Source organism: Convolutriloba macropyga, unplaced genomic scaffold, assembly GCF_964194025.1.
Source record: "Convolutriloba macropyga unplaced genomic scaffold, txConMacr16.3 SCAFFOLD_5301, whole genome shotgun sequence".
In the NCBI taxonomy this organism is placed as follows: Eukaryota; Metazoa; Xenacoelomorpha; order Acoela; family Convolutidae; genus Convolutriloba; species Convolutriloba macropyga.
In genome coordinates, this window is record NW_027450741.1 from 1 (window position 1) to 17,592 (window position 17,592).

At 34.1% G+C, this 17,592-nt stretch overlaps 1 protein-coding gene across 1 annotated transcript; it reads right to left on the minus strand.

Annotated features, from left to right (window-relative positions):
- Positions 1 to 171: 171 nt before the first annotated feature.
- LOC142356124 (trypsin delta-like) lies at positions 172 to 14,267 on the minus strand (the record flags this gene model as incomplete). The annotated part of the gene is made up of 3 exons (XM_075408090.1): positions 13,948 to 14,267; positions 13,147 to 13,222; positions 172 to 421 (listed from the first exon to the last, which is right to left on the minus strand). Coding segments are annotated over exons 1-3 (561 nt in total), but the record flags the coding sequence as incomplete, so codon positions are not given.
- Positions 14,268 to 17,592: the final 3,325 nt, after the last annotated feature.

Below are 17,592 nucleotides of genomic sequence, written 5' to 3' on the forward strand. Positions count from 1 at the left end.
AGAGAGAGAGAGAGAGTGTGTGTGTAAGTGTGTGCGTCTGTTTGTGTTTGTGTGTGTTTGTGAGAGCGAGAGAGTGTGTGTGTAGTGTGTGTGGTTGGCAGGTGTTTGGATGGGTTTACTGATCTCCACAGAGCTTTTCAAAGAGTTCATAACTGACACAATTTTTTTTACCGAGTTGGCACTTCTTATTTTCCCACATCTCTTCTTCTCCTCCACTTCTTGCATAGAAATCTCCTGCAAACGCGACGAATATCTGCTGCTGCTCTTAGAAGTGACTCCGAATCCGATCAAGGTCACAACTTTGTCATTAGAGCTTTCACTACTCGACATACACGGAGTTAAATACGACACTTTGTCCTTGGATAGTGAATTTTTGAATTTGATCACAGCTATGTCATTTTCATGGGTGCGACCACTCCATCTAAAAATTAATTTTATAATTAATTGAAGTAATTCAAGGACAAAACTTCTTCAGCAGTGTATAATGGATTTACGTTCATACTTGTTTAGCAAACCATATGCCACGAATAACCCGAATTTTATTTGGAATTGAAATACATGGTACTACTTTGCAAACAAATCAATTCAGGGCATTTTGTTCGTTTTTCATACTTTTCTATTCATTTTTTAAAGAAAAATGCCTTAGTCCTCCTCTGCACTGAAGCGCTCCTTCTCAGTGGATAATTTTGAAGCTTCTTTATAATACGTATCTCTATTGATGTTAACAAGTCTTCGTGTCTTTGATGTTAACAGTTCTTTGTAACAAGTCTTCGCGAAGACTCGGCAAGTCTTGAATCAAGTTTTACCAAGACTTGGCAATTTTTGACAAAAGTCTTGACTTAAGTCTTGAACAAGACTTGACAAGTCTTGGGTCAAGTCTTAATCAAGACTTGACAAGTCTTGATTATTGCGCAGTTAATAAGCATAGTAGAGTTTAATAGAAGTTATTTATAAGATATGCTTTTCAAAATTAGCAAAAACTGGAAAATAATTTTTATACGAGAAGTTTGTTAATCTGACGAAACTATATCTGAATTGAGCATATACCAACTTAAAATTTATCATAATTCTAGCCCGAAACTTTTTTCAACGGGCGGAAGAAAAGTGGCGTGACTGATATCATTGGGCGTTATCAATTTGTTTTTTTTTCTGTCAAGTCAACATAGCCTAATTGTGATGATAGCTTAATGATGATGATGATGCCTCATTCAAGCCACTTTCTTACACTTCCTCAGGTTATTACCGGTACAAGGAAAATGAACGCTTAACAGCTAGTAACCCTTGCTACTGAGGAAACCCTGTTGAAGTTTTGGATGTGAGATTTTTTCTAAAAGGAGATTTTTCACTAAAAATTGATTAAGATTTAAAATCCTGACTTTTCTCTTACCTTCTTGCTCTTAGCCTCCGCTCTTCAAAAGTTCTTTTAGATACACGCCCCATCAGCTCTAGCTTTTTAAGTTGTTATTTTAAGTTAGAGATCTCACTTTCATTCGCGCCTAAATCCCCATTCTTAAAGTTTTACTTGCCTAGCACTACCAAACTTAGCACTTAACTTTTAATCAACCCTTTAAACTGAAAAAAACCTTGGCCACATTAAGTCTGATTAGAGTATTTTTCGAGAAGTAAGAGCCTCTTTGAGGCTGAGTTTTAAAATGAGCCTAATTGAAAGGCTTTTATCTGAAGCCAGAATGACAGCCGACAAAACAACACAAGATGAAAGCGATTTTAATGAAGTGCGAAGTAAAAGAAAAAGGTTCAGAAAACAAGCACAAATTCCAATCACCAACGTTAGACCTATTGTTGTTTCTATTGATCCAAGGCCATCACAAATACAGTTTCCAAGAGCAATCAGATCGAACTTTCCCATGGTCAAAATAAAGCACATAAGGGAGTTGAAGAACAATACCGATTTTTTTTATTCAACCTGAGGACCTCGCTTCTAGAGAATGCTTAATGCTGACCGTAAACCTAACTCAAGCTTTTCCAAATGCTACTGTGAATTCCAGAAAGACACTTCCTAAGACAAAAACCAAACCAAGCTTCGTAATTGTAAATGTGCATCACAGCATTTGTGAAGATGAGATAAAAGCTGAGCTCTTAATCAACAATGCAAGGAATGTCAGCAAAGTTACACGAATAACAAGCCGAGCAACTGGCCAACCAACAAAATTAATTCCAGTCTTAACTGATTCCAACAATCATGTTAGTGCAGCTCAAAAGCATGGTGTCAAAATAGGCTGGCAGTTATACCGATGTGAAGCAAGCCAAGAACCACCCCACGTAATGCAATGTTTCAAATGCCAAAAGTTTGGTCACTCTGCTAAAGAATGCAGAGACGCTACTCGATGCCTCCGCTGCTCGCAGGAGCACAGTGTTAAAGAATGCACTGTTCAAAAAGAAAACGCTAAGTGTTCAAACTGTGGTGATTCGCATGCGACAGTTTATCGCGGTTGTCCGGCGTATCAACAAAAGCTAACTGAGGTTTCAAGAAAGGTAAATGAGAATAAATATTCCGACGTAGCAAAAAACTTCAAACCGCAAAGATACACTGAACTCCCGTCACAAACTGAAAAAATTGCTGTTTTAGTAGCCGAAGTCCTGAGTAAAATACGAACAGTTCTCAATACCATGTCCTACAGTGATATAATAAACATTGTCTCTAACAGCGCCTCACGCATCTTCAATGAAAAAATTGATGGTCAAAGAATACACGAGAGCATTAAGAGTGCAAATATCACCTCTGTTAATACAATGCCGCCTAACAACCTAGCAAACAGCCAAAACTTTACCCAAAATGGATAAACTAAAAATTTGGCAGTAGAACTGTCGAGGTCTGAACAACAAAAAAAAACGATTTGATTTTATTTTCGGCTGAAAAAGACATAGATATAATTTGTGTAAATGAAGTGAAAAAATGGCAGAAGACAACCCCTCTCAGTAATTATATTGTTGCAACAGAAACTTATGCCAACGGTTACCATGGTTCTGTTATCTTAATAAAGAACAATATTGTCATAAAGCGAGTAGAACGAGTTGAAAAAGAGAACGATTACCGGAGGAAAACCTTAGAAATATTGAAACTATGCATCACGCTACCGTTTTTTGGGGACTTTTGTATAGTATCTGTTTACAATTCACCTGGAAAACAACTTTCACTGGAAAAAGTATTCTCAGAAAGAATGTCTAATATTTTTGTATGTGGTGATTTCAACTCTCCCCACCAAGAACTAAACTGCTCCTATGATTCCGAAAACGGCGAGAAGCTTTTAAATCTAATTGAAAAAGGCCATTTTAAATTGCTAAACAACGGTCACTACACTTACCAGTCGGTTGACGGAAAAAGCAGGAAAATGCTCGAGCTGCACTTTTGCGATAGTACAGTTTTTACAAATTTTAACAATTTTGAAGTCTCAGAGGATCTAGGCAGTGACCATAGAACCACAATTACAACGTTGAACCTCAAAATAAGCAAAATGTTTGAATTGAAATCTAAAATTGACCTCAGAATATTTAAAGAAAACACAAGAAAGTCTTATAGATCATCGATTCTTTGGCCTGCGCAGTATTCGGGAAAAGATGATCTAAATCAGTTTAGCAGTAGCCTGGTTGAATTAATACACAAATCGCTTGAAGATTCCTATGTCATCAAAAACAAGTTTCCTTACAGTATTGAGTCACGAAAATAGATAAAACTGAAAAGAAGAAAGCGAAGACAGCTCAAAAGTGCTTTCGGCGAAAACTTTAGGTCTCTATGAGCCGAGATAAATTATCTACAAAAAGAAATCAAACGATCAATTGGGCAATCAGAAGAAATAAAAAGAGCGAAAATTTTGGAACGTGCAAGCGATAAGGGCAGCAAAGTTTTTTGGAGAGCAATAAAAGAACTAGTAAATGATCACGAATCGAAACAGAAAACTGGGGATTGTCCAAATTTAAACTATAAAGAGTCGCAGGCAGTCACAGATCAGGAAAAAAGCGAGTTGTTCAAACAATTGCTAAAAGATACCATGAAGGATCACCCACAAGTTTCATCAGGAATTGCTGAACACTGCGAGAAAATTGAAAATCAAATTAAAGCCATTTTAGGCACAGTTGTAGACACCGAGCAGCTTTGTGTTGTGATTTCAACAAAGGAATTTGATGAAATTTTGAAAGAATCGAGAAAGTCATGCCCAGGTCCTGATAAAATCTGCTACAAACTACTCAGAGAGTTACCAAGAAATGTTAAAACCCTAGCCTGCCTCCTAATTTCTAGCTCAATTAACAACTCGTATGTTCCAGCAAATTGGAAGGAATAGCAGATAAAAATGATACCAAAGCAAGACAAAGACTGATCAAAGGCTGAAAATTATCGACCCATTAGTCTTACAAATTGCCTCGCCAAAGTGTGTGAAACTGTTGTGAAAAAAACTGTCTTAGAAAACAGTCTAAATGTCTTTGGCGAAACTCAGAGCACATACAGGAAACATCGCTGTACCACAGCCAACCTTATCAAACTCACTCAGCACGTTAGTGAAGCTTTTCAGTGGTCCGATATGGTTGGTTTAGTGAGCTTGGATGTTGAAAAAGCGTTTGATGCTGTATGGTGTCTAGGGTTGATCCACAAATTACATTCAATTGAGCTAAAGATCCCAATTTGTAAGTGGATAAATTCATTCTTGTCACAAAGGAATGTATACGTAAAGAGAAATTCCACCGTAAGTTCCATCTTTTGCCCGACAGCCGGACTGCCCCAAGGCAGCGTAATTGCTCCCATTCTCTTTCTTATATACGTTAGCCAATTGCCAGAACTGAAAGCACAGGTCTCACAGTTCGCTGACGATTTTGCCTTGTACTACAGATCTCGCTCAAAACAATTATTTCAAAACAATCTGCAAACATCATTGAATAGCCTCATAGACTGGTGTGACCACTTGAAAATTGAACTAAACCCTAATAAAACCCAATAAATGATCTTCAAAAACCCATCAAAGAAAGAGTCTGAGTAGCTAAAGTTTCTGGGTATCACTCTCACTCCTCATTTCAGATGAAACGATCACTGCAATAGTTTAGTAAAGAAAGCAAACAGCAGGTTATTTCAACTATGGAGACTTAGCAATCTAAACATTAACGAAGAAAGTCTCCTTTTGGTATATAAAACTTGGATCCGACCACTTTTTTTCTATTGTAATGCCTGCCGGATGAACCAATCCCAAGGAATCATTAGTAAAATACAGTACGTCCAAAATAGAGCCCTTAGTATTTGCCTACGAAAACCAAGATGTTACAGGGTCCAAAAACTCCATGAAGAGGCAAACATGCAAATGATTAAAGAACTTCAGATTAAACTAGCCAATGGGTATATTAGTCGGGCAATTAAACACAACATGCAGTCTGTAATAGATCTAATACACAAAAAAACGACAGTGCCCGCTTAACACTCGCAAAAGTACTCTCGACCTCCTTCAAAACTAAAAAAAAAGTTGAATCGACAGGAGTTCGAAGCCGCGAAGTATCAACTTGCGAATGTTCTCCTACATTTTATATTTCTGACACATGCGTCTCTTAAATTTATCAGACATGTTACGAGTATATGGCCAGCCACTCGCTTAGTCAATTCGGGGCCAAATACAACTCACTTTTACTCCATTTCACTCGTTTGTCTCCTTCTGTTCAGCCAGCCGCTCGCTTAGCAAACTCGGGGTTGAACAGATTACCAAAGCCTTCCTCCCATTCTCACAACTCATGTCGCTCTCAGCAGCTTTTATCAACATATCTTTTAAACTTGAATATTATTGAAACGGTGCAGCGGCTAAAAGCGCGAACGCAAAATGGACAAATTTTACGACGGAAGTTCGAAGCCCTGCTTTTCCATTGTCTCTTATTTCGATTTCATTACAGTTCTTAGAACATGTTTCATTGATACTCCACAGATTTGAAGAAAAGAAGAACAACATTCCAAGTTGAAATGTGCTACGCGCGGTTTGGTTTCAGTGGTTTTAAGGTTTAGGTCAGCGTAGCACTTTTTATCACATCATTACTTCTTTTAATTGAAGTTCTAATCACACTTGTTTTAGATCTCAATCCTATTATCTTCAATTTAAACGAACTCTCTGGTCCAGTGCGCTAACCGATCAGCAGATGCGCAGAAGGTGGTTGGAGCCCCACTAAAGAACATCGATTCTTCCCTTTTTCTTTATTATTTTACCTTGCAAATTTGTTTTATTTTGCTTTTTTGCTTTTTTGTTTAGTATTGGTCAGTTATTATAAGAGATTACTTACCTGAAGAAATTGAAACTCATCCCTCATACTCTACGAGGCTAGCCAAGGAGTCAAACGACCAATTCAAGTACAATGTCGATATCAGCCAGTAGATGTCCTTCGCGGCACTTGAAATGGCTGAGTCCACCTAACGCTGAAGAAATGTTTTAAATACAGTGATTTCCAAAACTCAATTTTAACAAGAACTCAAACTCTTTTTTAATGTACATAAAATTACTTCACCAAAGGGTTGTACATAAATTGTGTGTATATACGGTTTCTGTCAAGTGAACTTTGCAAAAGTGCTCGCGTATTTGCGCGCTTTTGCATTCTGGAGAAATTTTTTAGTCAAGCAACTATAAATGGTGGTCGCCTTTTTTTGTTACGAAACGAAAGTGAATCAGTAATAAAAACTGTGCTCATTACTTGACTCTAAACTTGTCAAGTCTTAGCCAAGACTTGCTCAAAATTTGTCAAGCGTTTGCCAAGACCTGCTTAAGACTTGCGCAAGTCTTGTTAAGTCTCGGGCAAGACCCACGAAAGACATGTAAAGACTTAAGACTTAATTTATGACGTGCCAATTCTGAAAAATGACATGATCAGAGTTCTGATACAGTACTGATCCAAGACTGGCAATTTCACTGAATCAGTAGTCATTAAAACTTGAGGTTCAGTCCGGGTAGCACATATTCGGACTTAAGATTAGCCCAGACCTAACGACAAGTCAATATCAGTACTAGGCACGACTAACTGCAAGTCTAATATCCTGATTCAGAGCTACAGTCATGTTACTTTTTACACTTGTCAGACGTATGCATATCTAAATCCAAGTCCTGGCCAAAACTTGCCAGTCTAAAGCCAAGTCATGGCACATCTCGGTAGTCCAAAAATATCAGGGAAAATGTCAAAAATAGCCGGAGAAAACGTCAAAGATAGCCAAAAAAACGTTAAAATAGCAGGAAAAAACGTCAAAAATAGCGGAGAAAATGTCAAAAATAGTCGGGAAAAACGTTAAAAAAAGCTCATCAAAACGTCAAAGATAGCCGAAAAAAAATCAAAAACAGCCAAGAAAACGTTAGAGATAGCCGAAAAACGTCAAAAATAGCCGACAAAAGCGTCAAAAACGTTTGGTACGGGAGTCTAATTGTTGATAGCTTTAATGGCTCTATAGGTACTTGGCAGCGACCGGTTCATCTTTAAATTTCACCCAATGAGGGATCATTAAGCAATTTGGTCTCGTCCAATGAAAGCGGGGAAGAGACTCGTCCAAAATCCCTTTCTTTATTCCAACTGCAGAGAAGCAGGCCACAGGGTTCGATTGATGTGATTCTCTCACCAAACTAATGAATATGCGCAGATAGCTTTATAAATTAGCACAAATAGAATAAAATTATCCAAGACTTATAAAGTTATACCAGGTTTTTAAAAAGTATGTAAGGGTGCTCAGCATACAAGGACCGTTTATGTTAAGACCGTTTTATAAAAACGTTAAAGCGGACCTATAAACCTGTGAGCAGCTTGTATGTGGTAAGTTACCACATACAACCTGCTCACAGGCATGTCGGTCCGCTATGACATTTTTGTAGTCTTTTGTCGACATTTGATCCAAGGATAATTACTATTTTGCAAATGTTTTTTTTTCATATTACTTCATCAACCTGCTTTTTAAAACTTTCAATGTCGATAGATATGCAAGCTATTGATGGTTTTAACCTAATAATGTATGAGTGCATTTTTGTTCTATACATATGTTCACACATTTCCGACATTTTGTTGTCAATGAGAGGTTAACTTGGAGTGGTGATTTGGTCTGGCCAAAATATTAAATGTCCCGATGTGGAGTGAGAGAACATAAATTGAAGAAATTTTTGGATTTTGTGACTTTTCCAAGTGCGGCATTTTGATTTCGCTGTTTTGTCTTTTTTTTGTGTTTTTGATCAATGCTTTAAAAACTGATCAATGAGTTAATGTTGTTTCAAGTATGTGATGTTTTTGGTATCTGTGAAAAGTACTAAACTTTTATCAGACTCGACATTATTTGTTTTTATAACAAAATAAACGGTTTTTTAAAAATTTATCCAACTCTGGTAGTTAATTTTGTTGTCTTGTCTAATTAAGTGTTGATCGCAGTGGCTCGCGACGCGAATGGGCAAGAAAGTTATAGTTTTTAAGTTTCAATTAATTTAGAATAATTTTAATTACCTTGACGCTAAAAATTTTCTGGGTGTTATTGAGTCGTGCCACTTTTTTAGTTGTTTTATTTTTAAACTGCATATTTTAATCAAAGACAAGTGTTTCTGACTCTCTAAGGAGGAATAATTGCGGCAAATTAATGACTTCATTTCATAAACAAAGGTTCCAACAACTTAAACACCAACATTAAATTTCAAAAAAAATCACTGGTTTATTATTTTTGTCATTTTTATTAAATTTTGTCTTAAAGTTTACCTAAAAATTTCTTTAATGACATCTGCTACATGTTTTTGAAGTACATTAATCTTAAAATCGGGCGCTTTTCTTGACTTTTTTCATGAATTTCCCCAAATATATCTGATTATTAGAAAACTTTTTTTCTAATATATGTATATATAGAGTTTTTGAAGCCATTGTTTAACAAAAATCTCTGATTTTTTGAGCTTTCATGCTGTTTTTTTGCCTTCTAAACATTTAGCTAGAAAAAAGAAAAGTCTCGTTCGATTACTTCATTAAGAGTTCACTTAGATGTATATACGAAAGTTGTAGTATGCTTAGTACCCATTGAGAGTCTTATCTTTCTACAAAAGCATTTTTAAGTGTTCAGGGTTGTCTGTATCTTTTACATGTACGCGATAGATATTTTCAAAGTTAGATAAAGTCAATTTTCAAAAATAGATAAAGTCGGTTTCTGTCAGGATTCTAGTCGGACCGCTTTATCTTACGCTATTTTTCATCAAACATCGGCTGCCTGAATTCCATTAGTAAATTTGATTATCATCACATAGTTTTTCAACTCTTTGATATTGAGACTTTAGACTTTAGGTTTGAAAAATGATAGATCAAATATATTTTTCAGATTGTAATGTTGTATGCTTTCTGGAGATTCAAAAGTTTTTCTTCTAACCAGACTTGTTGTTAAGACATTAGCATCTTCACTTTTCGTTTTTTGGATTCTAAATCAGAACTTGTCCAAACTTGTTCATTATTAAATAAAAAAAATGATTTATATGGCGTGTTGATTTTTTGTAAATAATCTGCTTGAACGTTTTTTGAGACCACTTGGGGCTTTGATCTCAATCCGTATCAAAGGATTAAAGGGAACAAATAAGCGGGCTTTTTAAAACCTGCTTCGCTTAAAACTAATTTAAAGGCTCAATACGCAGATGAAGTTTCATGGCATTTATATTATCTGTTTTGAAAACAATGATCGCGAAAGTTGAGTTTAGTTCATACTTGTTGTTGATTTTGTTGTGACATCAATTGTTCTCGATATGGCAAGCCTAGATTTTGTTTCAGGCATTAAAAAATTATTGTTAATTTAACAATTTGGTTTTTCGATTTATTAAAGTGTTTTTTGCAGAATTCTTTTCTTTTTATTGACTTTTTGTTTTACATGTTGTATTTTATGTCACATTTCATAGTCGGAAAAATAAGTGGTTCAACTCATTTTCGACGCAGAGTTTTCAAAAATCTATGTATTGCTTTTAGTATTTGATTTTTTTGTTGGCATTTGTTTTCATCAATGAAATTGCCTACAATTGTTGATAATTTTGTCAATTTTATCCTCAGTGAAAAGAGTAAAGGATATTAACTGCAATATGTTAAATGAATCCTTAGTTGAAAGATTTCATAGTACAGTTAAACTTTCTGTAAGCTTTGATGACATATGTTGAAACAAAAATTATGATTTTTACTACTTTTTCCTCTTTCTAATGTTCTTTTAATCCTTTTATACCATTGGTTTTACACAAAGTGGGTGTATGATGAATTTGAAAATTCTAAGCACGCGTATAATGAAAAATCTACTCATCAAGTTGTTTGCCAATTGATATTTTTGGTATCGATGGTTTTTGGGACAGAATTGTAAATAAGATTTCTATAGTATGAAGATTTTCTCTTGTCTCTTTTTCAGCGTGCAAGCTGCAAGCTCATGTAAGCCTCATTCATTATCGGAAAATTTTGTTACTCTGTCATTTTTTTAAATCAAATCACCATCCAATTTTGTTTTTTGAATCGCAGTTTAGGGCTTATTCTGCTATGTTTTTGCTACAACCAGTTTTGTCGAAGATCTCTTAAGGACAACTTAAAGTCTTCTACAGCATTTGCGTGAATGAATCAGTTTTTCTCAGTTTTCGGTACTATTTTTTGTTTAGTCTCGCCAAAAATTTTCGGCCTCACATGGCGCATTATACAATATATTGGAATTTTGTTTCGCCTCAAACAAGCTCTCGCTTACTTCAAGACATTGACATTATAAATATACCTTTGTGCAAGTTTATTTGAGTAAAAATAACAAAATGTAAGAAAAAAAATCAAAAGTTTTAATAGAGTAACAAAATCTTTTGTGTTTTTTGTGTGTCCCATTCTTTTGTATTGATTTTTCGAGATCAGGGGTCTATGAAGCTGTGATAAATGTTTTATTGCAAGCCACAAAGTCCAGTTAAAGTTTATATAAATTTTTTTGGAAAGTACATAAACATAAAAAATGTATTGACATATAACCCTTCTTCAAATGAACGTACTATGGTAAACGTTATTTATACTTCTCTAAAGCTTGCATGGTAAGTGTAGGCTGTGCTGGTAAATTTCTGGTGAATTGTGAAAGTAATGATAAGAATACATTATTGGATCGGTTTGCTCCTTTGTAAAAATCACGCAATGAGTTAACGTTGTATAATACGAAAAAAAACCCGAAAACCAAACAAATGCAGCTTTTCAAAAATTAGCTGGAAAAAAACCAGACGGAGATTGTGCATGTTATGAAAAGCAGAGACAAGTTGTTACTAAAACTATTGATTATGAATGAATGAATTTCTGAGATGCCTTGGTTGGGGCAAGTAAAACAATAAAAAGTTCCTTTTAGGCAAAAATATATATTAGACATTTAAACAATTTTCTATTATTAAAAATATAATAGGATGAATGAAAAGGGATCCTGTCAAACAAAATTACTAGGTGTTTCGAAAATTAAACATCTGCTGGTCATGATGCCTTGAACAGCAAAATTTTTGAGATTTCTTTTCCAGTAAATTATGACAACTTATGCAAGTTATTGAAAAGCTGTTGTAAAACAAGGGCAAAAGTGATTCATTTTCACAAAGTGAGTAGGAAATGAGACCCTTATGATCTCCCTATTTGATCTCCCTTAATGATCTCCCTATTTGCTGTCTCAACTCAGAAAATTGATTTCTTATGCGAATGATAAAACCATAAAATTGTTTTCCGTTAAAGGATGTACTAAATTGTGTTCCGAAATAAAAAAACGTAACGGAATATTTTGATCAGAACCGTTAAACAGTCAACGAAACCTATTTAGGCTTTTACACCCCACAAAAAAAAGCTAATTAGCGGGGCCTTATTTTCTTGAGCCTGCAAATCAAAAAAGAATGCAAATGTTTTGACGTAAACTTTGACAACTCGATGAAGTTTGTATACGATGCTATATAATGTTTCTAATAAGTTTGATAAGCAATTTTTTCTGTTGTTACCCATAGAAACAGAGTTTATTTCACGAAATACATATGTTACAAAACTTTACACATAAGTTTCAAAAAGCCTGTTTGAAACCTACCCTAGAATGTTGTCTTTTAATATTTATAAACATTTTAAAGACGCATCTGGACGAAATATATAGGATGCAAAAGGGAGTACGTAGGGAAATTTTTTTCTAAATGAAAAATGAATTCGATTAGGGATATCGTGAGAAAAAATTATCTCCCTACCATTTATAAACACATTTCTAAAATTATTTTCCACTTCGTTTTCCATGAACTCAGAAAAACCGGGTCAGCTCATAAAAAATTATTTCAAGAGAAGTTTCACACGAACTTTTACCTGTTTCTAATTCAAAATACATTAAATCTTCGCTGTGGATCAAAGTTATCCTATAGCATACAATCCAGCTGAAGAAGTTGCTTTAATTCGAGAACACATAAAATAAGTGACTCCAGCTCAGCTCTGTCAGTTACCTATATATTCAGGATAGGTATAGCCGTGAAAAAATCGAATTTTTTGGACTTCCTGCAATTCATTTGGTTTTCGTAATTACATTTCTGGTCTCCTGCTTGATAAATGAAATTTGTTTTGTTCGATTAATGTCGCTGGTAAATAAATTCTTTCACGGTGAGATTCGGATTTAATTTTAAAGTCAGCAACACTGCTAAAATTACCTGCAATTGCAGTTACGAAAAGTGTGTGCAAGAACGCCAAATTACATCCTCGGCTCAGGTAATTTACCTTTTTATTAAGAGCGTGCAAACGCTTTTGAGGATTTGTTTCCTTTTGTTTTTTTTGTTGACTTTCAGTTATTGATTCTCCAACAATTTGACCCCGCTTTCTCAGTCAATAATCAGATTTCACAAAATTAGACACGCTTTTACCTAATTACACCGCAAAACTGCTGACTTTTTTGTGAACAATGATAATAGCTTCGACCAGCTCAAATTTATTATTGAAACACTCACTTTTGATAATAATTTAAAAGCCAATTTTGTTTTCAACGGTGTAGTAATTTAAAAATTGTCTCTTAGTAATCCAAAAGAAAATAATTCGAGGCTTTTTATGAAATTGAATGAAAATTAAGTTTTCTTTGATTAATCTCTGATTGAAATTAACCGATATTGTGGAATATATTATGGAAAAATTCAGCCAAATGCTCTGAATAAAATTTATCACTTAGCGACGTAATGTGGAATAACAGGTAAAACTTACACTTCGTGAATTCTGTAGTGGCGAACAACGGTCTCTCTTGGTCGAGTACTGTCACCCACATAGACCTTCAGTTCCACTAAAAAGACAGAGCGAGTTTAAAAACTGTCATATTTGCGTGTCATATATTTCAGTAATAAGTCTTAACATATTAAAACCAGAAAAAGGAAACCTAATTGTTAAATTTTGTGTAAAATTTGCCCCTTTTTTAGTAATAATGGATTAACATGACAAGCTGCAGGCTAGAATTTATACAAACACACATGCACATTTTAAGATTCACACGCACACGGAACAATTTCGGGTTAAAACCCTCCGAGGTACGTTTTGGTTCTATAGTAAATATCGCCGAGTTTTCTAATGATGCAATGTTTTCGTGGAAACCTCTTTTAGTACTCGCAAATATATCAAAATGTATTTTTGAGAGGGAAGTGCTCTTTTTCAAAAGTATGTGTGTGCAGCTCCTGCATTTGGTTTGGTTCTTGTTTTTTTTTAGTTGGTCAAGAAAGCAAAACAATGACCAAAAATGAACGAAATGTCTAAATTTCCTACTAGAAATGTCAAAAAAGAAAAAAAAGGCAGACATTTTAGAGTTTAGTAAACAGAAAAGGAAACCCTAAAGCTGTTATAAATGGAAAAAAAAATTTTTCCAGCGTTTCTGGCAAGACCTCAATAAAAAAATTACCCACACCACCCCCCCCCCCCCCCCCCACCTGTTCCTGCTCGAAGTGAAGATAGACTCCGAATTGCTGACTTGAATTGACCTTAGATGAAATTAGTAAGGCCTCACAAAAGTGAACTAACTTGAATTGATGACGCAACTAGCAGCAGTCAAAATATGGCGATGATCAATCAAAGATCCACCAAAATAAGTAATGTTGTTATCCTCCAGTTTGTTAGCAATTTTCACGAAGAATAAGTAGGGATTACTGTTTCTCCCTTTAATTATTCTCTTTTCCACTTTTTTTCGGGAACTGCAAGGTGAGCAGCATCCAATTAAGAGAAAGAAAACGAAAAATGACAGAGAAGAGGAACGCATTTTTTAAAAAAAAATGTTTTGGGTTGGAAATTTAGCTACTGGAGTACAATTTTTGACTATAGAATATTTTTTCGATAGTTATAAAGTTAACTTTGGTAATTTAGTAAACGAATAAAAATACAAACAGACAAATGATACAGTTACCCATTTCAGAGCTGGTAGTTGAAAAATTAGTTGAAAGTTTTCGGGCCGGCCGGTCATTGAGCTTCACAAGTTGATTTCGAAATTGAACCGAAGACGATAAAAACGTTGCGCACAGGCGCTTATTAAAATCAAAAATTAGTTCGCGGGTTGACCGAAATAATACCAGATTATAACCCCCTCGTCCCCAAAAAAAGACAGAGAACAACCAAATAAGAGACTAACAGCGCCCAGGTTGCGGCACCACCGATAAAAAAATGTTAAAACTCAAAAGTTTCGGCAACTGTCTGTTCGATTCAAAATTTCCGTAAATCTGAAATTACTCGAAAAATAAGGTTCACTAAAAGACGCACTATTTTCGGAAATTCATTACAACTCCTGCAAAATTTAACAGTATTGATTGCTAGAAGATAGAAGAAGCTCTTTGTTATAAATTTCTTATTCTTCAAAAGCAATTGCTGGAGCTGTTTTAAATTGTTTTAACGTTGAATCACAATAAATTCCTCGTCTGTGGTCGTAATATTTATTCTGCTCAGTTTTTGAAATTGATCATAAAATCATTGTTTAATTAGTTTTCTTAACTCTCAATTTTTGGAGCATTTTTTTGCGAAAACGAGCATATAATAGATGAAAACCAGCCTAAAACTTCATTAAATTTTAACATGAAAAATTCAAACCTGTTTCCTTTTCGTGTTGAATTTATTCCCAACATGGCGCCTTCAGTTTCTGACAGTTCATCCATTGTCGATTTATCTATTGTTTTAATTGTTTTCTGAAACCAATTCGTTGCAAGTCAAATTGCACATAAGCTTAAAAATACAAAACAGGTGCAAAATCTTTAATATTTCTGTTGTAGAATTTTTTTTGCTCTTTTCGAGCAGAAAAATTTCTAACAGTTTTATTGCTGCTTCTGAGTAAATTAAAGATCAAAGTATGAAAAAAACGATAGTCGATTCAAAATTTTTCAGCGCACATTATATCAATTTTCATTAACCATGGGTCTGTGATTTTTCAAGCAACTCAGGTTCCGATATTGCAAGTGTACAAATTGTTATCAATCTATATCTCTAATTTGTATCTAAACTTAAAAATTTATCATCAGTTATATCGTAAAAATTTTAAAAGAAAAATATTCACCAATAGTTTAATTACTTAGTCGACTTGTCCCATACTCTGAAACCACATGAAATTACAAAATGTAGACCTGATTAATTTAATTTCAGGCAATCTAAGCTTGCTTTCTGTTTGTGAAATTTGTCTTGCCCAAAGAAGTTGCAACATCGAACAATTGTATGTTGTTGCTTGCAATCAAAGATTTTTTGGTCAACGATTAACTATAACTCTTCACATTTTCTAGTAAAAACTTTTTCAGCTTTTTTGCATTTATAAAACAATCGCCATTTTGGTATCTCGATTTGGCTTCAGTCATAACCAATAAAAAACCAAATTACTCAGAGTTTCATTTGAGGAAAACAGAATATTTAGCCCACCGGTGATATATTTAATTAGTTTTGCTGATGTTACAGATGTCAGTGAAACTTTTTATTCGGAAAAATTGTTCATATCGAAAATAGTAAAAGACCATACGGTTGTTGTAATAAGAAACTGAACGTTAAAATAGTTTCCCAATAGGTTCAACAGTTTTTTGTCTAACTAAGCACAATTAAAACTTTTTATTAACGAGAAGCAGTTTTTAACAAAGGAAAACATAGGAAATAATCATATTACAGCGGAGAAACCTCGAAACGAACAGAAAACGTAGTATATTGTCTCACTTTTTGTTTCTACAGCTTCGCCGATTCATAGCCAGAAAATTGTACTTCAAGATGTTTTTTAGCTTCTCTCTTTTTTTTGCAATAAACCCAGTGATACTCAAAAAAAAGTATAGAAGTTAATAACTTTTGAATACATTTAGCAAAATTATTGGTTGAATTGTCAAATAGGAATCGTTCATTAGTGAAAATTGGCTAATTGTGTTCGAATTTCTGCTTGCCTAATGAGCATGTTTGCCTGTATGTCCAGTTGAGCGTATTTTCAAATCATTTTGGATATACTTTGTTGTTGTGGGAATCGAAAAACGTGGTAAATTTTGTATGAAAACTTTTTTCAATTTTTGTTTTGTTTTTAGAAATTTGGTTCAACAAAATATGACATCAACCTAGAGGTTTTGTTTGAATAAACATGTGTGCCAAATTAATAATTAATCTGAGAAGACAATGTTTCTTGCCGTTAATGCTTGTTCGCATAATACTCTAAAATTTTTATTCAGTTTAGTTAAATCTTTGTCAACAAAATGTTATCACCCAAAATTTTTTTAAGTTCTTGGAGCCAACTACTTTAAACAACTGTTTAACGAAAAAAATTTTCCGTATTGGATTTTATGAGCTATTGAGCTATTGGACTGTGACCACTGAAAGTCAGTAAACTAAAGTTTGATTCCATGCAACCACTTTCGGGAAAATACAAATTTTGACTTTGTTAATCGCAAAAAATCTAAAAGCCGATAAAAATGGGCCCGCAGTTTGTGAAATTCATTTCCATAAGGCATATCCTAAAATTTTTTTGTTTACAAAGTAATCAAGGGGTTTATCAGACTTCTAGCGTACGGTATAAATTTTAATTATTCTTTTTTTAATGTTAATGTATTCTACCAACTCGGCCATCACAAAATGCAATATGCTTTTCCTGATGGCTCATTTCTATGATCACCGGAAAACTGTCATCTCATACCAAAGTCGAAATTTCAAGCGAGATAACTGGAAAAAAAAGCTTTTCAAATCCTTCAACTCTGAAATTTCTGCCTCTTTCTGAAAAAAGTCCGAAAAATGTCAAATTTATTAATTTCTAAAAATCTAAAATCTAAAAAAAAATATTTTTCTAAATTTATGTAAAATTGATGTTGATGAATTTCTAAAGCTACAAAATTAAATAGGAACATACATCAGACGATTCAATTTACTTCTTTATTTACTTCTTTAATTTTTTTTTCACTTATGATTTGATCTAATGCTTTCTTTCAAAAATTTCCCATTTTTCAAAGATTATGAAGTTACTTCATTAAAAAGTATTAAAAATGTGTACGGAAAACGATATTCTGCGAATATGTTGTTTTAGAGATTTCATACAATTACCGTCTTTCAGTCATGTTTTACGGATTAGCCCTTTTTTGATATGCAGATATCGATCCAATTAAAAAAGAACGGCAAAAAATTGACTGCCAATTTTTACAATGCAAATTTAGTCGAGCATACATGAGGAAAAAAATTGTT